Below are 20,554 nucleotides of genomic sequence, written 5' to 3'. Positions count from 1 at the left end.
ACAAACTCTCAGTTTAAATGGACCAGGAGCGGTTTCTCTGAGATAAGTCTGGACTCCTGCTCTGCCTTTAAAGAGGAAGATTGGTTTGCACTTGAGAGTTGCTCGGGGCAGGTAAGACGCAGGGAGTCTCCTGTCTTTGAACGAAGTCTCTCCAGGGTGCAGACTCAACACACCGTCCCCCCGCCTTGCTGCTGCTCCTTTCAGTCCGAAGGCCATTCATTGAACTTCACCGTGGAGAGACCTCTTCAGGCTGGTGTCCCCACGGCTGTGGGTAGAAGAGCTGCCTCAAACCTCCTCTCGTTTCTGATGTCTTTTCTCACTTGGGGGACCCCAAGGGTTGCGGTGGCCTTGCCAACCAAGAGAGGGGTCCTCCCTTGGCTCCTCCTCAGGCGGCTCCATCCTCTCTGTATCTCTCCAGCCTTGGGCCTCAGCTGGTCGGCGGCCCCGCCAGCGCCCACATGCCAGTCTCCGCCTTACTCTGTCACCTCCCGGGGCAGGGACAAGGAATTGCCTTCCTCTCTCCACGGACGCTGTCGGTGTGCCTGGCCGCCTGGAAACGGCACTTAGAGCGATGATGTTATTGCTGCCAAATCCCACTGCCGCAAAGTGGGAGACTCGCTTCATGGGCCCAATGAGAACTCAGGTGGGGATCACCTGTGACCGTCCAGCCTGTTTCTCTGCGACTGTAAGCATGTGCTCCTGTGACCAAGCAGGTAGGTACGTGAGGGAATGAGAAACGGCCTTTTTTTGTTTTGTGTCTTTTTAGGGCTGCATCCGTGGCATGTGCATGTTCCCAGGCTAGGGGTCGAATCAGAGCTGCACCTGCCGGCCTCCACCACAGCCACAGCCACAGCATCGCCAGATCTGAGCCACGTCCTGTGACCTACACCACAGCTCATGGCCACGCCAGATCCTTAACCCACTGAGCGAGGCCAGGGATCAAACCCGTATCTTCATGGATCCTAGTTGGGTTTCATTACGGCTGAGCCACAATGGGAACTCCTCGAAATGGCCATTTTCAGTGAGGGAGAGACTGAGACCCAGAATGCTAAAAACTAACAACAAAAAAAAAAAAACCCCAAAACCAAAACCAAGGTCTCAGAACAATGCTGCCCGGGCAGCTGGAGACCTGGTGGGTACCCAGCCGCAGCCAGCCTCCTTCGCTGCAGATGTGATTTTCCTGTGCCCGGAGTCTGCTCCCTGGTTGGCTGAGGCAGGGCCGCTGAGCAGAGCGGGGAGGCCTGGGGGCCTGGGTCTGGGGAACAGGCTGCTCCAGCTCTTGATCTGGTCTCCCCTGGGGGCTGGTGCCCCCAACCGGCTCAGCGGGGGCAGAACCCAAGTCACTTGGTCCCCTTGGCACAGACCCAGGGCCTGGGGGAGGCACAGTCTGAAGCCACCAGCTTGCCTCCCTCCAGGCCCCCGCAGTCAAGATCCGGCTCATCCTGGTTTTCCTCTGGGAGCCTGGGGAAGGGCGGAAAGAAAAGGAAGCGCTCAGGACGACGGGCACCCCCCCATCTGTGTGCCTGCTGCCTGGGCACCCCTGGGATCACTGCCTGGCACCAGGGGGCCCGGAAAGAGCCCTGGGTAGGAATCACGAGGATGCCCTGCTCCTGCCCTAGGCCGTCAGCTGTGTGGCGCTGGGCAAACGTCTAAATCTCTCTGGGTGGCACACTCCTTATCCATAGAACAGGGTGATGATCCTGCTCGGGTGAATGTGCTGGGGGCCCAAACAAGGGACAAGGTGATGGGCCTAAATGACACCCAGAGCCACCCTAGACTCAGGGGGTGGGGGGGAGCAGGTGGAGGGGAAGGCCTCCAGCCCCCTTTGGCACCTACTGTGACCTTACTCTGGTCAAGTTGGGGGGCTCAATGCTAGCACATTGGGGACAGAAGGGGCTAACTACTCAGGCACAAGGTTACTCACAGCTGGGGCAGCAGGGGGGTCCCATCGATCCAGTGCCAGCCCCGGGGCCCTCGCCGGGCCCCTACCCAGGAGTACTTGGTGACTGGGTATCTGCTCAGGAAGCCCTGCGGGAGAAAAACAGCTCGTCACTCTTCTTGGCCACTGGCCCAGCTCACTGTACTGTCCCCCTGTTCCCAGCCCCAAGCCCAAGTGCCCACCTCCCCGGCTCAATCCGTGTCTCCCAAGACAGCACGAGCCGGGAAGCTGTACTGGATGCTTGCTGGTTGCCAGGCCCTGTGCTCAGGACTGGGGACCAGAAATGGGGGCGATCTCCTCTCAGCTCTGCAGGGGAAGAGGCTGTGAGCACCAATCCCCGCGAGCAGTGCACAATGGGTATTGAGTGGACAGAGCAAGGAGGGGGCTCAGAGAAGCGGGGTGAAAGGCATGAGCAGGCGGGGAGGCCACAAAGCACACAGAAGTAGACACACAGAAAGGAGCCTCACCAGGCAGGAAGCAAGTGGAAGGGGTTGATCAGGCTGCAGAGGTGGCTGGGGAGCAGATGGTCAATAAAACAGTTGCCATGGGAATATAAATTGGTACAACCACTATGGAAAAAGAGTATGGAGGGACCTTAGAAAACTAGACTTAGAACCCAGCAACCCCACTCTTGGGCATATATCCAGACAAAACTTCCCTTGAAAAAGACACATGCACCTGCATGTTCACTGCAGCAGTATTCACAGAAGGCAAGACATGGAAACAACCCAAATGACCAACAACAGATGAATGGATTAAAGATGATATGGTATATATACACAATGGAATACGACTCAGCCATACAAAAGAACAAAATCATGCCATTTGCAGCAACATGGATGGACCTAGAGACTCTCATACTAAGGGAAGTCAGTCAGAAAGAGAAAGACAAATCCCATATGCTATCACTTATACCTAGAATCTAATATACAGCACAAATGAACCTTTCTACAGAAAATTATGGACACAGCGAACAGACTTGTGGTTGCCGAGGGGGAGGGAGTGGGATGAGCTGGGAATTTGGGGTTAATAGATGCAAACTATTGACTTTGGAGTGGACAAGCAATGAGATCCTGCTGTACAGCACTGGGAGTTATATCTACTCACTTAGGATGGAGCATGATAATGTGAGAAAAAGGAATATATACATGTATATGTGACTGGGTCACCATGCTGTACAGCAGAAAATTGACAGAACACTGTAAAACAGCTCTAATGGAAAACATCAAAATCATTATAAATGAAAATAAAAAACAAAGAAAAATACAATTGCCAATAAGAGCGTAAACTATGCTGCATCCATTTAGGGAAGTATCATCAGACCATTAAAAACAAGGGCAAGTGTGGAGTCTGCGTAGCAACATGGTGAGAAGTTATAGTACATGACGGGTTAGAGTAAGTGAAGAAGCTGAATACAAGTTGTGGCTTTTTTTTTTTTTGTCTTTTTGCCATTTCTTGGGCTGCCCCCCTGGCATATGGAGGTTCCCAGGCTAGGGGTCTAATCAGAGCTGTAGCTGCCGGCCTACACCACAGCCACAGCAACGTGGGATCCGAGCTGCGTCTGTGACCTACACCACAGCTCATGGCAACGCCAGATCATTAACCCACTGAGCAAGGCCAGGGATCGAACCTGCAACCTCATGGTTCCTAGTCGAATTCGTTCACCACTGCGCCACAACGGGAACTCCTCAAAGTTGTGGCATGTTTATAAGAAATGAAAAAACATGTACAAACATGGAGGCAGACACATAAGGAGTAACAAAAACTAAAACAAGTATGTTAGCGAGCTATCAGAGATATTTTTTCATCTTTCTTTCTTTCAGCTGTGCCTGTGGCCTGCAGAAGTTCCCAGGCCGGGGATCAAACCCATGCCCCAGCGGCAACCAGAGTCACAGCAGTGACAATGCCAGATCCTTAACCTGCTGAGTCACCAGGGAGCTCCTATAATGTTTTTTTTCTTTTAAATACTTGTCCTTTTGTCATGCTGCTTTTAGCAATGAATTAAGGCAAAAAAAATTGTATTTAAAAAGTTTCAACTTGGAAAAATGTTTCAATTTTTTTTTTTTTTTTGCTTTTTAGGGCTGCAGCTGTGGCATATGGAGGTTCCCAGGCTAGAAGTCAAATCAGAGCCACAGCAACGCCAGATCTGAGCCTCGTCTGCGACCTATACCACAGTTCATGGCAACACCGGATCTTTAACCCACTGATCGAGGACAGGGATCGAACCCGCAACCTCATGGTTCCTAGTTGGAGTCGTTTCCAGTGCGCCACAACGGGAACTCCAATGTTTCAGTATTTTTCTAAGTCCCGGTGCAAGGACCTGGGGGAGTGAAGGTAGGGGCAGCAGTCCACACCAGCCCAGTCTTTCTGGGTCATAATTTGTGCTACGTAGCAAGAATGGCCACATGGTTCCTATTGCTCGGATAGGTAATTTCTTCCACTTTGGGGAAGAAAGCCTAGAACACAAAGGGGAGAAAATGAACGTTCCCAAAATTACCACAGTGCTATTTATAAAGAAAAACTGGAAAGCGCCCAAATGCTTCGCAGTCAGGAAATGACGAGGCCCAGGATGGGCTATCAACACGATGGAAGATTACCGGGCTGCTCACGACAGCACATGTCGTTATGCAAGAAAACGTAAATACGAAGTCGTGCCAAGTGGAGAAATGCAGCCACTCCAGCAAGTCCACAGCACGGACAGGCTGAGCAGCACACAGGCACATCGCTGACGCTGAGACATGGCCCCGCCTGAGCGCGACGGATGTTCGGGTCTTCCCTAGAAGGGTGTTCATGTTGACGGAAATAAAACCTCCATACTTAACCCTGGGGACTAGAAAAGCAAGCACCGAAGTGACACCCGTCCCATTGGTGCCACTCCCGTTTGTCCTCCAGGCCTCGGTTTAGAGGTGACTTCCTGCAGGGACACCCTACCCTGTGTGGCCACAACCTTCGGAGTGTGGAATGTGGTGGGTGGCATTTGGCTGGTTTGCTTCCTTGTCAATTTCCTGTATCAGACAGTGAATGGGGTGAGGACTGAGGGCCTGTCCTAGACACCACTGACCTTGAGAGCCCAGCACCTAGTAGGCCAGCTCAACAAAACTGCCCCCCGTGTCACTGTCATTAACCAGCAAGGGCCACAGGTAACATGCGGGCTGTCTGGCCAATGCTGTGCCCAGAGGTGTTGCCCAGACCCATCCTCCCGGCAGGGGGGCACCTGTCGGTCAACAGCGGGAAGAGGAGCCAGAAGGAACGTCTAGCCTGATGGGTGCCGACCTACCCAAAGGCCAGATGGCACATGGCAGGGAAGAGTGGAGGCGAGGGCAGATAAGACACGGGCTGGGGCTTGCAGGCAGGGCTGGGCAGGAGCTTCGAAGGGGATGAGAGGAAACAGCTTTTTTTTTTTTTTTTTTTGGTCTTTTAGGGCCACACGCATGGCAGATGGAAGTTCCCAGGCAGGGGTTGAATAGGAGCTGCAGCTGCTGGCCTGCACCACAGCCACAGCAACATTAGATCCAAGCTGTGTGTTTGACCTTCACCGCAGCTCACAGCAACACCAGATCCTTAACCCACTGAGCAAGACCCAGAGATCGAACCCGCGTCCTCATGGATACTAGTTGGGTCCATTACTGCTGAGCCACAACGGGAACTCCTGGGAGGGAACAGCTTTGAGCTGTGAGTGGGGGGGCAGCGCAGCCCCAGACTTCTCGTTGCTGTGGCTGCGGCAGACCCAGGGATCCTGCTGGCCAGCCCCGTGCTCCTGGGAGCCATCAGCTGCCTGTTTGGGAAGGCACCCTAGAGCTCGGAGCATCTCCCAGGGCCGGGAAGGGGGCTGTCACTGCATAGCATAGAGCTTTGGGGCCAAGGCGCCCCCTATTCAAATTCTGGTTCTGTAACTTGTAAGCTACGTGACCCCTAGGCAAGTCACTTCACCGTGACCCTCTGTAAATGGGCAATGTTTGTAACGAGGCCTGAAATCATGGGCATAAAGCTAAGGGCATGTAGTACACACTCATTCAACGAGGAGTCTCCAGTCTGCTGAGTGGTGTGAAAAGCCTGATGCCCCCCCCCCAACAATGCCCCCCCTTTTCTTGGTCTTTTTGTCTTTTTAGGGCCACACCCGTGGCACATGGAGGTTCCCAGGCTAGGGGTCCAATCAGAGCTGTAGCTACTGGCCTACACCACAGCCACAGCAACGTGGGATCTGAGCAGCATCTGCAACCTACACCACAGCTCATGGTAACGCTGGATCCTTAACCCACCGAGCAAGGCCAGGGATTGAACCTGCATTCTTATGGATGCTAGTCAGGTTCATTAACTGCAGAGCCACGGCGGGAACTCTAACAATGGCCTCATTTGATGCTTGGCATTGCCAGGTGATCCTGCCCTGCTCTCTGTGCAGGACATCCAGCTCTCCCTCTGGGCCTCCTGGTGACAGGAACCTTGGCTTGTTCCAGCCCAGCTCCACCCATCCCATTCTCTCCTTTTTTTTTTTTCCTTGCGGTTCAGATGCAATTCACCTGTTCCATTGTTAGTAAAAATTATGGTGTGGAAAAAGCATTGTCTAGAGATATAAGTAAATTCTAGAAACTTCTGAGTAATTTTTGACTCAAAAGACAGCTCTGCAATGACGGCGCAGACATCCGGGGCCTCCACGGCCTTCGGCGGGTACTTCTCCAACTTTGCCACCAATGCTGGGGGTGGGGGAGTGGGGGTGGATGCGACCTGAGCAGACTTTACCTGAAATCCCCTGTTTTACATCTTAAAATTATTTTCCATATTTTCCCAAATTTCTTTTTTAAAAACTTGTGGTAAAATGTGCACATCATAAAATGTACCATTTCAACCATTTCTAAGTATATAGCTCAGTGGCATTAGGTTCATTCACCCCGTTGTGTAACCATTGCTCCACCCATCTCAGCATTTTCTCATCTTCCCCAACTGAAACTTTTTTTTCGGTCTTTTTAGGGCCTCACCCACAGCACCTGGAGGGTCCCAGGCTAGGGGTCAAATCAGAGCTATAGTTGCCTGCCTACACCACACCTACAGCAACGACGGATCCAAGCCTCGTCTGCAGCCTACACCACAGTTCATGGCAATGCTGGATCCTTAACCCACTGAGCGAGGCCAGGGATCAAACCCGCATTCTCACAGATGTTAGTCAGCTTTGTTTCCACGAAGCCACAACGGGAACTCCCCCAACTAAAACTCTGAATGGATTAAACAACGCCCATTTCCTGCCCCCCAGCACCCACCATTCTGCTCTCTGCCTTTATACATTTCTGCTTTAATATTTAAATGTTCTAAACTGCTTAATTTTCTGAGTCCTGTGATGTGTCCTTACTCACGTTTTCATCTTTCTGCATGCAAGATGGGGCTTACAGTCAGTGTGGATATTTTAGGAAGCTCCTTCCTCTGCCCCCCCCCCCCCCCGCCGCTCAACCTGCTCCCCCCAACAAAGCTCTTCTTAAACCAAAGGTCAGTGAATCTACCGGCTGAGAGCAGAGGCACTGAAGCTGTCTCCTTTCCTCTCACCTCTTGGAGAGGATGACGTGGCTGTCCTGGGGCTGTGTGGACTACTGGCACCTTGGCATGTCCCTAGGGTCTGGGTGTCCCAGCTCCCGCAGCCTGGCCTCTGCCAGCGGGCCCAGCCGCTCCGCCAGCTGCCAGCCCGACCTCGGCTGCTCTACCCGCGCCCTCTGTGGTGCCTCCCGGAGCTTCTGGCTCTCATCCAGAACTCAGGAGGATTCCAGAGTTTCACAGTCATCATAGTCCAGATTTTAACTGCCTAAGACCCAAATCTTCTCTTTGGTCTTTTTTGCAAGGGGCTTTTTTGGAAGCTCCTTTTGGGGAAAAAGCATGTCCAAACTTTGTGACATATTTTTTGAATAGGTAGTTGTGTTACAAATGATTGAGCCTGTGTGCTTAGCTTTAAAAGAATTCTTTTTTTTGGAGTTCCCGTCGTGGCGCAGTGGTTAACGAATCCGACTAGGAACCATGAGGTTGCGGGTTCGGTCCCTGCCCTTGCTCAGTGGGTTAACGATCCGGTGTTGCCGTGAGCTGTGGTGTAGGTTGCAGACGTGGCTCGGATCCCGCGTTGCTGTGGCTCTGGCGTAGGCTGGTGGCTACAGCTCCGATTCAACCCCTAGCCTGGGAACCTCCATATGCCGCGGGAGTGGCCCAAGAAATAGCAACAACAACAAAAATAAATAAATAAATAAAAGAATTCTTTTTTTTTTTTTTTTTTGGTTTGTTTAGGGCCACACCCCAACATACAGAAGTTCCCATGCTAGGGGTCCAATCAGAGCTGTAGCGGCTGGCCTACACCAGAGCCACAGCCACACCAGATCGAGCTGCATCTGCGACCTACACCACAGCTCACGGCAACGCCAGATGCTCGACCCTTTGAGCGAGGCCAGGGATTGAACCTGCGTCCTCACAGATGCTCGTCTGATTCGTTTCTGCTGAGCCACGACAGGAACTCCCTCCAGTAGATTTTTATATTTACTTTCAGAGAACTCTCCCAGAGGAAAGAAAAAGACAGAAACTGCCTTCTCTGTTGTGTGAGATATACCTTTGATATCAGGACTGGGCAGGAAATAAAATACATCTGAAAATCTTAAGTAAAATATTATCAAGTCAAATATGAAAGAATTTGGGGAAGAAAAAAAATCTTGGCTAAACAAACCTTATCACAAGGCCAAGAATTAAAAAAAAAAAAAAATCACCACAAGACTAAAGGAGAAAACAAAAAAGATATTAGGATTTTTCCTGTGGCTCAGTGGAAACAAATCTGACTAGTATCCATGAGGATTCAGGTTCAATCCCTGGCCTCACTTACTGGGTTATGGATCTGGTGTTGCTATGAGCTGTGGTGTAGACTGGCAGCTACAGCCCCAATTTGACCCCTAGCCTGAGAACCTCCATATGCTGTGGGTATGGTCCTAACAAGACAGAAAACAAAAACAAAACAAACAAAAAACCCCAATAAACCCCAAAAGATATGAGAATCTCAATGTACACACACAAAAAAGTTTCTAGTGAAATTAGACTCATTCATGTTTGAAACTCTTAGTAAAATAAGAAGGGAACTTCCTTAAATGATAGCAGAAGAGGAGAGTGAGAATAGGACCTAAGAATGAGAAAATATAGAGATCCCATCATGGCTCGGCAGTAATGAACCCGACTGGCACCCGTGAGGACACGGGTTAGATCCCTGGTCTCACTCAGTGGGTTAAGGATCTGGCACTGCCGTGAGCTGTGGTGTTGGTCCCAAGTTGCTGTGGCTGTGGTATAGACTGGCAGCTGTAGCTCCAATTCAACCCCTAGCCTGGGAACCTCCATATGCTTCGGGTGCGGCCCTAAAAGGACCAAAAAAAAAAAAAAAAGAAAAGAAAGTGGTGACAAACACTTATGATGGAGCATAGATAGAAGATAATGTGAGAATAAGAACGTATATGTACGTGTGACTGGGTCACTTTGCTGTGCAGTCGAAATTGACAGAACACTGTAAACCAACCATAATGGAAAAAATAAAAATCATTATAAAAAAGAAAATCAAATAAGAAGAGAGTGGTGGCAAAAAAGGACGTATACACTGGATCCTTCAGCCTCCAGCCCTTGGCATTATCTAACTCAGGGCCATCACCAAGAATGTACACTAGCTGCTCTGATATGCATGAAAATGCAGCCTTCCTTCAGCCAGGGCCTTAACAAAGATTTATTGGAGTTCCCACTGTGGGTCAGTGGGTTAAGAGCCTGACATAGTCTCCATGAGGATGCAGATTCGATCCCTGGCTCACACTGAGTGGGTTAAGGATCCAGCATTGCTGCAAGCTGTGATGTAGATTGCCGATGCAGCTCGGATCCGTTGTTGCTGTGGCTGTGGTGTAGGCCTGCAGCTGCAGCTACAGTTCACCCCCCTGGCCTGGAAACTTCCATATGCTGCAGTTGTGACCATCAAAAAAAAAAATTTTTTTTTTGAGCACCTACCCTGCATTAGGTACTGGGGATTCACTGAAAAGCCAGAATAGCACAGCCTCCACCTACACATGACTAAAGCAGTAGGTGAGGCAGGCATTAATCAAGAAGCCACAGGGAGTTCCTGTTGTGGCTCAGCGGGTTACAAACCAGACTGGTAACCATGAGGATGTGAGTTCAATCCCTGGCCCTGCTCAGTGAGTTAAGGATCTGGCATTGCCCTGAGCTGTGATATAGGTCACAGATGTGGCTAGGATCTCCTGTTGCAGCTCCAATGCAACCCTAGCCTGGGAACTTGAATGTGCTGCGGGTGCGACCCTTAAAAAAAAAAAAAAGAAGCCATAGAAATAGTTGTTTGATTACTGTGCTATGACGGGAAGGTGCACGGTGCTCTGAGTGTATCTGACAAGAGGATGTGACCAAAGGTCAAGCTGGACAAGGCGGCAGGGACCAGAAAAAACCCAAACAGGAGATGGCCAGGCCACCTCCTGCAGTCCTCTGTTTTCTGCTCTGTGGCTGCTCACACAGCTCTCGTCTCAGAATTTCTTCACTTTCATCCTCAGTATGCCTTAGCCTCTTTCCTCTGTGGGATTCTGTTTGCTAGATTCTGTGTCTTTTCACGCTGAAGAACACCCTCCCTAAATTTGCTGGAAAAAAATGTCTTGAGACTTTTTACATCTAAAGATACTTTTATTTTAACCTCTTCTTTGATTGATAGCTTGGCTGGGTATAGAACACTAAGTTGGAAATAGTTTTCCCCCAGGTTTGTGATTTTGCTCCATTGCCTTCCAACTTTTCGCCTGGCCATTAATAAGCCCTTAGAGACATGATACCTGGTCCTCCTTCATGTCACTTGATTTTCCCAGGCCTTAGTGACTTTTTCTGTAATGTAGAGTTGGACTAGATCTTTTTTTGTCTTTTTCTAGGGCTACACCTGTGGCACATGGAGGTTCCCAGGCTAGGAGTCAAATCAGAGCTGCAGCCACCAGCCTACACCAGAGCCATAGCAATGAGAGAACCAAGCAGTGTCTGTGACCTACACCATGGCACATGGCAACGGTGGATCCTTAACCCACTGAGCGAGGCCAGGGATTGAATCTGAGTCTTCATGGATACTAGTCAGGTTTGTTACCAATGAGCCACAATGCGAACTCCTGAACTAGACCTTGAGGTTCCTTCTAGTGGTGAGAATCTAGTCTGTAATGACGTCCATGCCCTTCTCCTCCCCCCCTTCCCTCCCCCCACCGGCCCCCCTTCTCACCTGGGTATGGTTCAGCAGGGGAAGAGTGGCGTGGTGGGCTGAGCAGAAGGCCCGGCTGGCCTCCCAGGCCTGCAATTCGGCAGAGAAGTAGTAGCAGTGGTCATCGGACCACACCCAGCCTCGAGGGCAGGGCCGGCATCTGGCTCCTGCAAGAGACCACTGGTGGGTAAACCGGCCAGAGCTGAATGCGTAGGTCCTGTTAAACAATCAGGAGGCAAATCTGGAGGTGCAGAACTGGCAAGGCTTGGGAGAGGGGTAAGCAGGGCTGAGGGCAGGGGGGTGGGAGGTGGGGTGGGGCGGGCACCCAAGCCCCAGCGAAAAGCTATACAGCCTGTTCAGGAGGCTCCCGGGTGGGGCAGCCGCCCCTCTGTCAGTGTGATGTCTGCTCAGGCGCAGGCTGTGCCCACGGAGGAAGGGGCACCCCTCCCTTCCCTCCGCTCAACAAGTCCCATGTCTTTGTGCTGCATCTGTCCATCAGGGATGTCTTTTTCTGTTTTTTTCTTTTCTTTTTTTGGTCTTTTTAGGGCCTCGCCCATGGCATGGGGAAGTTCCCAGGCTAGGGGTCTAATCAGAGCTACAGCTGACAGTCTATACCACAGCCACAGCCACGTGGGATCTGAGCCATGTCTGCAACCTACACCACAGCTCACGGCACTGAGCGAGGCTAGGGATCGAACCCTCGTCCTCATGGATACTAGTCAGATTTGCTGCCACTGCGCCGCCTTAACTCTGGGGATGTCTTTTTCTAATTCTCACAAAGTTGCTGCAAGGACTTGAGACCAAGCTGGTGGGGCAGGGGAGGAAAGGGGACCGGAGAGGGTGCCATACCTGCTTTGGAAGCCAGGGCCACAATGGCCACCGAGGACAATGCCAGGAGCAGGGCCATGACGGCCAGGGCCCATCGCAGCGACTTCATGTACATGGGCAGCCCTGCGGGAGAGGTGGGACAACCGGCAGACACTGGTGAGGAGGACACCCCAGCTCCGGACCATGCTGACTCCTACGCTGTGTCACGCCACCCCCTCGCCCAAGACACCAGGATAAACCACTCAGTTCAGGTCCGAACTTCTTATTTGGGAGAAAGATGCTAAAAGAGGTTCCACTTCTTGAAAAACAAGAAGACAAAGGATTCTTTTCAAAAAAGAGAGTATTTGTCTAGCAACCATTTATTGAGCACCAGATGGGCATTAGATGCAGGGCACAAATAGCACTGAGGATGGGGCCAGGGTGCCCACACTCAGGGAGCTGATGGGAAGGGCAAAGGTGCCAGGAGATCAAGCTCCACACATGAGAGGAGCAAGGGCTAGGTGTGGAGTCTGACAGACCCCCCACCTCAAGTTCTCAACTAGGGGAACTCCCATTTCCCCATTTTAACACTGGAATCAGGAGTTCCCATCATGGCTCAGTGGAAACGAATCTGACTAGTGTTCATGAGGATGCAGGTTTGATCCCCGGCCTCGCTCAGTGGGTCAAGGATCCGGCATTGCCGTGAGCTGTGATGTGGGCCACAGACGTGGCTCGGATCCCGTGTTGCTGTGGCTGTGGCGTAGACTGGCAGCTGCAGCTCCAATTCGACCCCTAGCCTGGGAACTTCCCTACACTGCAGGTGTGGCACCGTCCCCCTCGAAAAAAAATGATAAAGTGCAGGTACATCAACATCATGGGAGAGTCTTGAAAACATTATATGCCAAGTAAGAGAAGCTTGTCACAAAAAGACATATATGATTCTATTTATATGAAATATCTAAAACAGGAAAAATCATAGAGACAGAAAGTAAAGTAGTGGTTGCCGGGGGTCGGGGGCTGGAGGTGGTAGTTAAAAGATACAGTGTTTCAGAGTCCTCCTGGGGCTCAGTGAGTTAAGGATCTGATGCTGTCCCTGTGGCAGCCTGGGTCACTGCCCTGGCGCAAGTTTGATCCCTGGCCCAGGAACTTCTACATGCGGTGGGCACAGGCCCAAAAAGGGGGTGAAGGGGTTTGAAAATGCTTGGAAAAAAAAAGACACGTATAAATGGACAGCCTTAAAAGAATAAAAGCGGAACAAAAAAGCCTGGAGAAAAGGAAAATAAATCTACCAGTCGTCTCGGTAAATACAACCACTGTGACAGAAGACTCAAGTCAGCTCTGACCTTTCAAAAAACAGAGCAGTAAAAACAGACAGAGGTGCCCTAAGTCTCACACACCTTCTGCACTTAGGGCTGCGAGGCTGACCTTGCAAACAGCGCCCCCGCCCCCCCCCCCCCGCGCCGCATCTGTCTACCAAACTTCCAGCCAGAGAGGCAGTCCCGCCCCCTCCCTTTCGAAAGGGATTCTTTTTTTTGTCTTTTTGCCATTTCTTGGGCCGCTCCCTCGGCACATGGAGGTTCCCAGGCTAGGGGTCTAATCGGAGCTGTAGCTGCCAGCCTACGCCAGAGCCACAGCAACGCGGGATCCGAGCCGCGTCTGCAACCTACACCACAGCTCACGGCAACACCGGATCCTTAACCCACTGAGCAAGGGCAGGGACCGAACCTGCAACCTCATGGTTCCTAGTCGGATTCGTTAACCACTGTGCCACGACGGGAACTCCTCGAAAGGGATTCTTAACAACACAAGTAACACAAACATTCTTTTCCGTTTGTTTGTTTTTATTTTTTTATTTTTTTCTTTTTAGGGCCACACCTGTGGCATATGGAGGTTCCCAGGCTAGGGGTCGAATAGGAGCTGTTGTGGCCAGCCTACACCACAGCCACACAATGAGGGATCCGAGCCGCGTCTGTGACCTACACCACAGCTCACGGCAACACCGAATCCTTAACCCACTGAGCGAGGCCAGGGATGGAACCCACAACCTCACGGTTCCTAGTCAGATTCGTTTCCGCTGCACCACAACGGGAACTCCCAAACACATTCTTCCAGTTAGAAAATGAACACACAGATGAAGCTAAACTGCCCTTTACACTGGCCTTCTCCCTATCCCCAGCCCTGGACCTTCTCCTCTTTAAGTCTAATTCTCTCAGCACCCAAGGACACGAGAAGCCCTATTCCTAAGGGGCTTCACCTCCACAAGAGAACACAGGAGTTCCCGGAACCAAATCTGACTAGGAACCATGAGGTTGTGGGTTCGATCCCTGGCCTCGCTCAGTGGGTTAAGGATCCGGCATTGCCGTGAGCTGTGGTGTAGGTCACAAAAGCAGCTCGGATCTGGCGTGGCTGTGACTCTGGCTGCAGCTCGGATTAGACCCCTAGCCTGGTGCCCCTAGTGCGGCCCTAAAAAAAGACAAAAGAGAATAGTAATGTAACAACAGAGCCTCACCTCCTCTCCAGCATCTTCAGCCCCATTCTGTAGCTTCTGTCCTACTCTCTTTTCGAATCTGGGGTTGGCATTTCCAATGTCGCGCCATCTCCTGCTTCCTCACGGCTCAGCCCTTTGTAATTTTCTACATTTTGATGACCTTTCCCACCCCCACAGCTCAAACACCACATGCTTCCTCCTAGTCAAATCCCACGGCTGGGGTGGGGCCAGGTTTTGCAGGATTTAGAGTTGATTCAATTGGGGTGGAGGGAGGAGCATCTTAAAAAAATAGAATACAGGGGAGAGTTCCCGTCGTGGCTCAGTGGTTAACGAATCCAACTAGGAACCATGATGTTGCGGGTTCGATCCCTGGCCTTGCTCAGTGGGTTGAGGATCCGGCGTTGCTGTGAGCTGTGGTGTAGGTTGCAGACGCAGCTCGGATCCCCCGTTGCTGTGGCTCTGGAGTAGGCCAGCGGCTACAGCTCCAATTCGACCTCTAGCCTGGGAACCTCCATATGCCACAGGAGCAGCCCAAGAAATGGCAAAAAAAACAAAACAAAACAACAACAACAAAAAGCAACAAAAAAGAGAATACAAGGAGTTCCAGTGGTGGCTCAGTGGAAACAAACCTGACTAGTATCGGTGAGGATGTGGGTTTGATCCCTGGCCTGGTTCAGTGGGTTAAGGATCCGGTGTTGCTGTGAGCTGTGCTTCAGGCTGCACATGCGACTCGGATCCCCCATTGCTGTGGCTGTGGAGAGGCCAGGGATTGAACCTGCATCCTTATGGATACTAGCCGGGTTCTTAACCTGCTGAGCCACAACAGGAACTCCCCCTGCAACCCCACTTTTTTAATGGCCACACGCATGCACGGAAGTTTGTGAGCCAGGGGATGAATCTGAGCCACAGGCATGACCCACACCTCAGGTGCAGTAATGCTGGATCCTTTTTAACCCACTGCCCCAGGCTGGGGATCAAACCTGTGCCTCTGCAATGATCTGAGCCACTGCACTCAGATTCCTAATTCACTGCACTCCAGTGGGAACTCCTCCACGAGTCATTATTTACAGAGCACTGAAGTGCCAGGTGTTGGAGATTCTGTGAATGTCTGGCCTGTCCCCTGCCATGCCATGTCACCTGCTCAGAATCCAGGCGAGGGAGGGCTGGAGCTGGGCAGCACAAGGGCCCATGGGAGCATGGAACAGGACACCTAATCCAGCCTTGGGGACCAGAGGGCACGACTCCAAACCAATACCTAAGGGGGAAAGAGTCTCCATCCGAGGATCCAGCTCTCCCCTCAGTTTAGGCTCTTTGAAAAAACAGAGTTCTCTTCTGGGCTGAGCGCAGCCATTGAGAATATCCCCTGGGTCTTTGACCCCTCAACCTGGACAGCATTTCTATGTCACTTGCCCAAAAGAGCAAGGAGAGAGACAAAGCAGTGGCATTCCCAAGCGGCTCCACAGTGGCTTCCTCCCTCCTGGGTTCACGAGGAGGCGACCAAGAAACACCTGAGCAGCATTACTACCGGGTCTGGGCAAGTCCTTGAGCCTGTCCCCTGGCTGGCCCTCCTGCTGAGGTCACCAGCTTGATCCCAGACAGTAAAGGCCACCACCAGCAGGAACCAGTCTGCAGAGCTCCTAATCCAAGTGGCATCCCTCAGACCAAGCCTCAGCGGGGCGGGACGGGGGTGGGGGGCACCTCAATGTTCTTTAACCCCACACTTCCCAGAGAGCAAGCCCAAAGCGCCAAGCCTCTGTGCCTCTGGTGGATCCTACGGTGTTTTCTCTCCAGCATTGCTCCCCGCCCGTTCCTCCCCACACCCTCTGCTTACCTGCCTCATCCCCAGAGCAGGTGCTGCCTGGCCATGCGCCCTAACCACCCAGTCCCAAAGCCTGTCTCTTCCCTGGACACTGGCCACTGCTGATCACAGCTTCCAGAAACTCTTTTTTCTGCTTCTTTGCATCTTGATTCTCTTCCTGCCACCTGGTTTGTGGCTGGCTCCTTTTCCTTTAAATGACATTGCTACCTGGGGCTCCCAAATGCACCTGCTTACTTATTTCTCCCACGCCTTTTCCCCTATTCTCCATTCTGGAAGGATAACCCCATCAACCTGTCGTACAGCCACCCTGGTCATCCCCAAACCTCCTGTTAGCACAGCTTCACCGGCACAGTGACCCAGCTTGCTAACTCTACCCCTTGAACTCTCCCTCTCTCTCTCTTTTTTTTTTTTGCCTTTTTCTAGGGCCACACCCACAGCATATGGAGGTTCCCAGGCTAGGGGTCTAATTAGAGCTGTAGCCGCTGGCCTACACCAGAGTCACAGCAACACCAGATCCGAGCTGTGTCTGTAACCTACACCATAGCTCATGGCAACACCGGATCCTTAACCCTCTGAGCGAGGCCAGGGATTGAACACACAACCTGATGGTTCCTAGTAGGATTCATTAACCACTGAGCCACAACGGGAACTCCATCTCCCTCCCACTTTTGCCATAGAACCAGCCTTCATCATCTCTTGCTGAACTATTATCACCTCCTAAGGGCTTCCTTCAATCTTATGCTTGTCCCGACCTTTCTCCACAGTGCTGTCGGAGCGTACTTTCTAGACTAAAAACCCAACTATGTGACCTCCCCACTGACTCACTTCCTTATAATCCCACCTATTTAGTCTCAGATGCTTCCACTATTAATCTGTTAAAAAGCTACAGACTCGGAGTTCCCGTTGTGGCGCAGTGGTTAACGAATCCAACTAGGAACCATGAGGTTGAGGGTTCGGTCCCTGCCCTTGCTCAGTGGGTTAATGATCCGGCATTGCCGTGAGCTGTGGTGTAGGTTGCAGACGCGGCTCGGATCCCGCGTTGCTGTGGCTCTGGCGTAGGCCGGTGGCTACAGCTCCGATTCAACCCCTAGTCTGGGAACCTCCATATGCCACGGGAGTGGCCCAAGAAATAGCAACAACAACAACAACAAAAAAAAGCTACAGACTCACTGCGGTAGACAGAATGAATAATGTCCCCCTAAAGATGTCCACTTCTTTTTTTTTTTTTTGTCTTTTGTCTTGTCAGGGCCACCCCTGTGACATATGGAGGTTCCCAGGCTAGGGGTTGAATCGGAGCTGTAGCTGTCGGCCTCCACCACAGCTACAGCCACGCCGGGTCCTTAACCCACTGAGCAAGGCCAGGGATCAAATCCACAACCTTGTAGTTCCTAGTTGGATTCGTTTCTGCTGTGCCATGATGGGAACTCCAAGATGTCCATGTCTTAATCCCTGGAATTTGTGAATATGTTAGGTTACAAGGCACAGGGGAATTAAGACGGCAGATGACATTAAGGTTGCTTATCTGCTGACCTTGAGATGGGGACACCACTCTGGACTTCTGGGTGGATCTAATGTAATCACAAGGGCCCTTATAAACTGAAGAGGGAAGCGGAAAGACAGGAGAGTCAGAGAGATGGATGGGGGAGGATTCAGCCTGACCCTGGCTTCGAATCGAGAGAGGACCATGAGTTCAGGAACTCGATTGCCCTTCGAAGCTAGACAAGGCAAGCAAACAGTTTTTCCATGAGCCCCCAGAAGAGACCACAGCCTTGCTGACAACTGGACTGGTGACCATTGAGCCCACACCAGACTGCAGACAAATAGAACTGCAAAAAACAAATTCCATGTCATTTTAAGCCTCTAAGTTTGTGCAAATTTGTTTCAGCAGCACCAGAAAATGAATACACCTATCATGCAGAAAATGTGCTCCCACCCAACTCTGCAAAAGTTCCGAAATGGTCTGGGTTCCTGAACTCTTTCATGTCTAAAAACCCCTGGCATAGAGGTTCATCAGGCTTTGGGGCCTGTCTCGCGGGTCTGTCCTTCCTCTCAACTGGCCAAGCTTTTGAAAGTGTGTCCGCTGGGCAGGTCTCTAGCCCCTGGGGATCAATGTTCCTGAGGGCTCTTCAGCTAGAAGGGGTGCTACCACCCCTAACGTCCTACTCAGCTTTCAAGGCTTAGCTGCAGGAAGCACTCCCAAGCCCCCAAATTCACCAACCACTCCCTTTTGGGTTTCTTGTCCAGGATTGTTTTATTTTTTTAGGGTTCGCTCTTCCTCCCTACCAACCACCCCTCCCGCCCCCCTCCCCTGCACCTAGAGCATTCGGGCGGGTAGTCCCCACCGCTGTAGCTGCTTGAATGGATGAGTGTTGGGGCCAAGTGGTCCAAAGAGAGAGTCTGGCTGGGCCTTTGAGAGGTTGTGCCAGCGGCAGCCAGGCGTCGGCGTTCCTGCCCAGGCAGCCACCACCGTCACGTGATCCCGAAAGACTTCCCCTCGCCCGGAATTCCTTCCACCCCTGCTTCAAGATGCTGCGCACACTCAGAGGAAGTGCGAAAGTTTTGGAGGCTCGGGGGCGGAGAATAGCGATGTTATTCGTCTACTTATTGTTGTTAAGTCAACAATTTGAATTACAGTTACACAGACTCTTAGCCAGGGAGGCAGGGTGGGGTCGGGGTATCCGCACCTCGTCTGAACCGCCTTAGTCCCTTCACCCCAGGAGCCCAGCGCTGGGTGGGTGCGGTGCGGGTGGGGCGCTTAGGTTCGTCAACCCCCATCCACCGGGCAGTTCGGCTCCCGGTACCGGCGCGCGCTTACCTATGAGCTTTATGACCCGGGACAGCTTCTTATCGCCGTCCCCCTCGGCGCGAGGCAGCAGCACGGCATCCTCCTTGCAGCGGCAGCGGCAGGTCGGGGAGCCCGGGGACTCCGCACGCCCTTCGGGGTGGCTGGCCCAGCCCTCTCCGTCAAGGCCGCGCTCCGCCCGGCCTACGGCCAGCGGCACGCCACGGCCCCACGTGCTGCCCGGGGACGGGGTCTGCCGCAGGAGCAGCTGCGCTGGGGAGGCGTGGCGGGAGAAGGCGGGGGACTCCGGCACAGGGACGGTGAGGAAGCGCGTGGAGGGCGCTGGCGAGGGCGCACGGCTGCCGCCAGCCGCGCCCACGGGCTTCACGCGCACGTCCACCTGCAGTTCCATGGGGGCCCAGGAGCCTGGAGCCGGCTCACCCGGCGTGGCCCTAGGCGCCAGTTCGGCCCCCGGTGTCTCGCCGTCCCGGGACTGTTCGGTCGCAGCGGGGCCGGGCGACGGCGGCTCCGAGCCGGACGACGCTTGGCGGCGGAAGGCGCCGTAGCCCAGGCTGAGTGGCAGCAACTTCAGGGGCGCCGGGCGAGGCGAGGGCAGCTTCTTTCCGCTAGACAGGTCCTGGCTCGCGCCCGCCGCTTCCTTCACGGCGGAAGCCAGACTCGGGCTGCTCCCAGGACTCTCAGGCTGTCTTTCCTCCGCGAGAACCTGCTTCGGCTCCAGCTTCGGGACCTGGCTTTCCAAGGGCTCCATTGGGAACTGAGTCCGGGTTTGGTCTCCCCACGACGCCTCCCCGGAGCCCTCCATGCGACGCGCAGAGCAAAGGAGAGACGCCGAGGCTGGCGCACCTGGCCCAGGTAGGGGAGTGAGCTTCGCCGCCCGGGTCGGGATTGGTCCAGACGGGTCGCTGAAGCTGTCAAGCCACGCCCCCCTCCGTCGCCACACCCACTTCCACTTCCCAGCCAGGGATTGGCTCTGGCGTGGGTTGTGTTGGCCAAGTCCCTCCAGGCCCCCAGTCTCGCCTTCTCTGGGCGCAGAAAAAACAGAGGAACCCAAGAGTCTGGCTCAAGGGTTACCCAGAAAGAAGAGCTGGGGGTAGGCGCGTAAGGGGGGTGGGGGTGGTTTGAGAGAAGTTTGGGGGAGAGCCCAAACTTCTCTCTTCTTTATTCCTGGCCCTACCCATTTCCCCCTCCAGCCCTCTGCCATTGTGCTAATTTTGAGAATCACAGCGTGGGCCGAGGGCGGTTGGCCAAGCTGTAGAAATCCTGGGACCTCAGAAAAATCAGCAGGTCTAAAGGAAATGGGGCGGCTTGCAGAAGAGTAGCAGGGCCGATTGATTGTCCTGACAATGTAGTGGGGCCATGGGCGCCACTCCCGAAAGGACTCCCCAAGGCAGAGGTCCCAGGGCCATCTCTGGAGGCCTGACTCCTACTGGGCTAACTCAGTAAGGACTGAAGAAGGAAAACGTGTATTTTCTCTGGGAGAG

At 52.8% G+C, this 20,554-nt stretch overlaps 1 protein-coding gene across 2 annotated transcripts; it reads right to left on the bottom strand.

The window, feature by feature from the left end:
- Positions 1–1,246: 1,246 nt before the first annotated feature.
- Positions 1,247–19,998, bottom strand: KLRG2 (killer cell lectin like receptor G2). 2 transcript variants are annotated; one of them, XM_047763742.1, is made up of 5 exons: positions 19,086–19,998; positions 12,006–12,107; positions 11,178–11,323; positions 1,925–2,028; positions 1,247–1,461 (listed from the first exon to the last, which is right to left on the bottom strand). In XM_047763742.1, the coding sequence occupies exons 1-5, from the start codon at positions 19,873–19,875 to the stop codon at positions 1,341–1,343; spliced, it is 1,263 nt and encodes a 420-aa protein (XP_047619698.1). In that variant the 5' UTR covers positions 19,876–19,998; the 3' UTR covers positions 1,247–1,340. The 2 variants fall into 2 exon arrangements, with proteins under 2 accessions (XP_047619698.1, XP_047619697.1); XM_047763741.1 differs by lacking the exon at positions 1,247–1,461 and having other exon boundaries at positions 1,959–2,028; positions 11,178–11,373; positions 19,086–19,988.
- Positions 19,999–20,554: the final 556 nt, after the last annotated feature.

Source organism: Phacochoerus africanus, chromosome 16 (genome assembly GCF_016906955.1).
Source record: "Phacochoerus africanus isolate WHEZ1 chromosome 16, ROS_Pafr_v1, whole genome shotgun sequence".
In the NCBI taxonomy this organism is placed as follows: Eukaryota; Metazoa; Chordata; class Mammalia; order Artiodactyla; family Suidae; genus Phacochoerus; species Phacochoerus africanus.
Note: the sequence above shows the minus strand (reverse complement) of the source record. Positions and strands in the feature narration are given on the sequence as shown.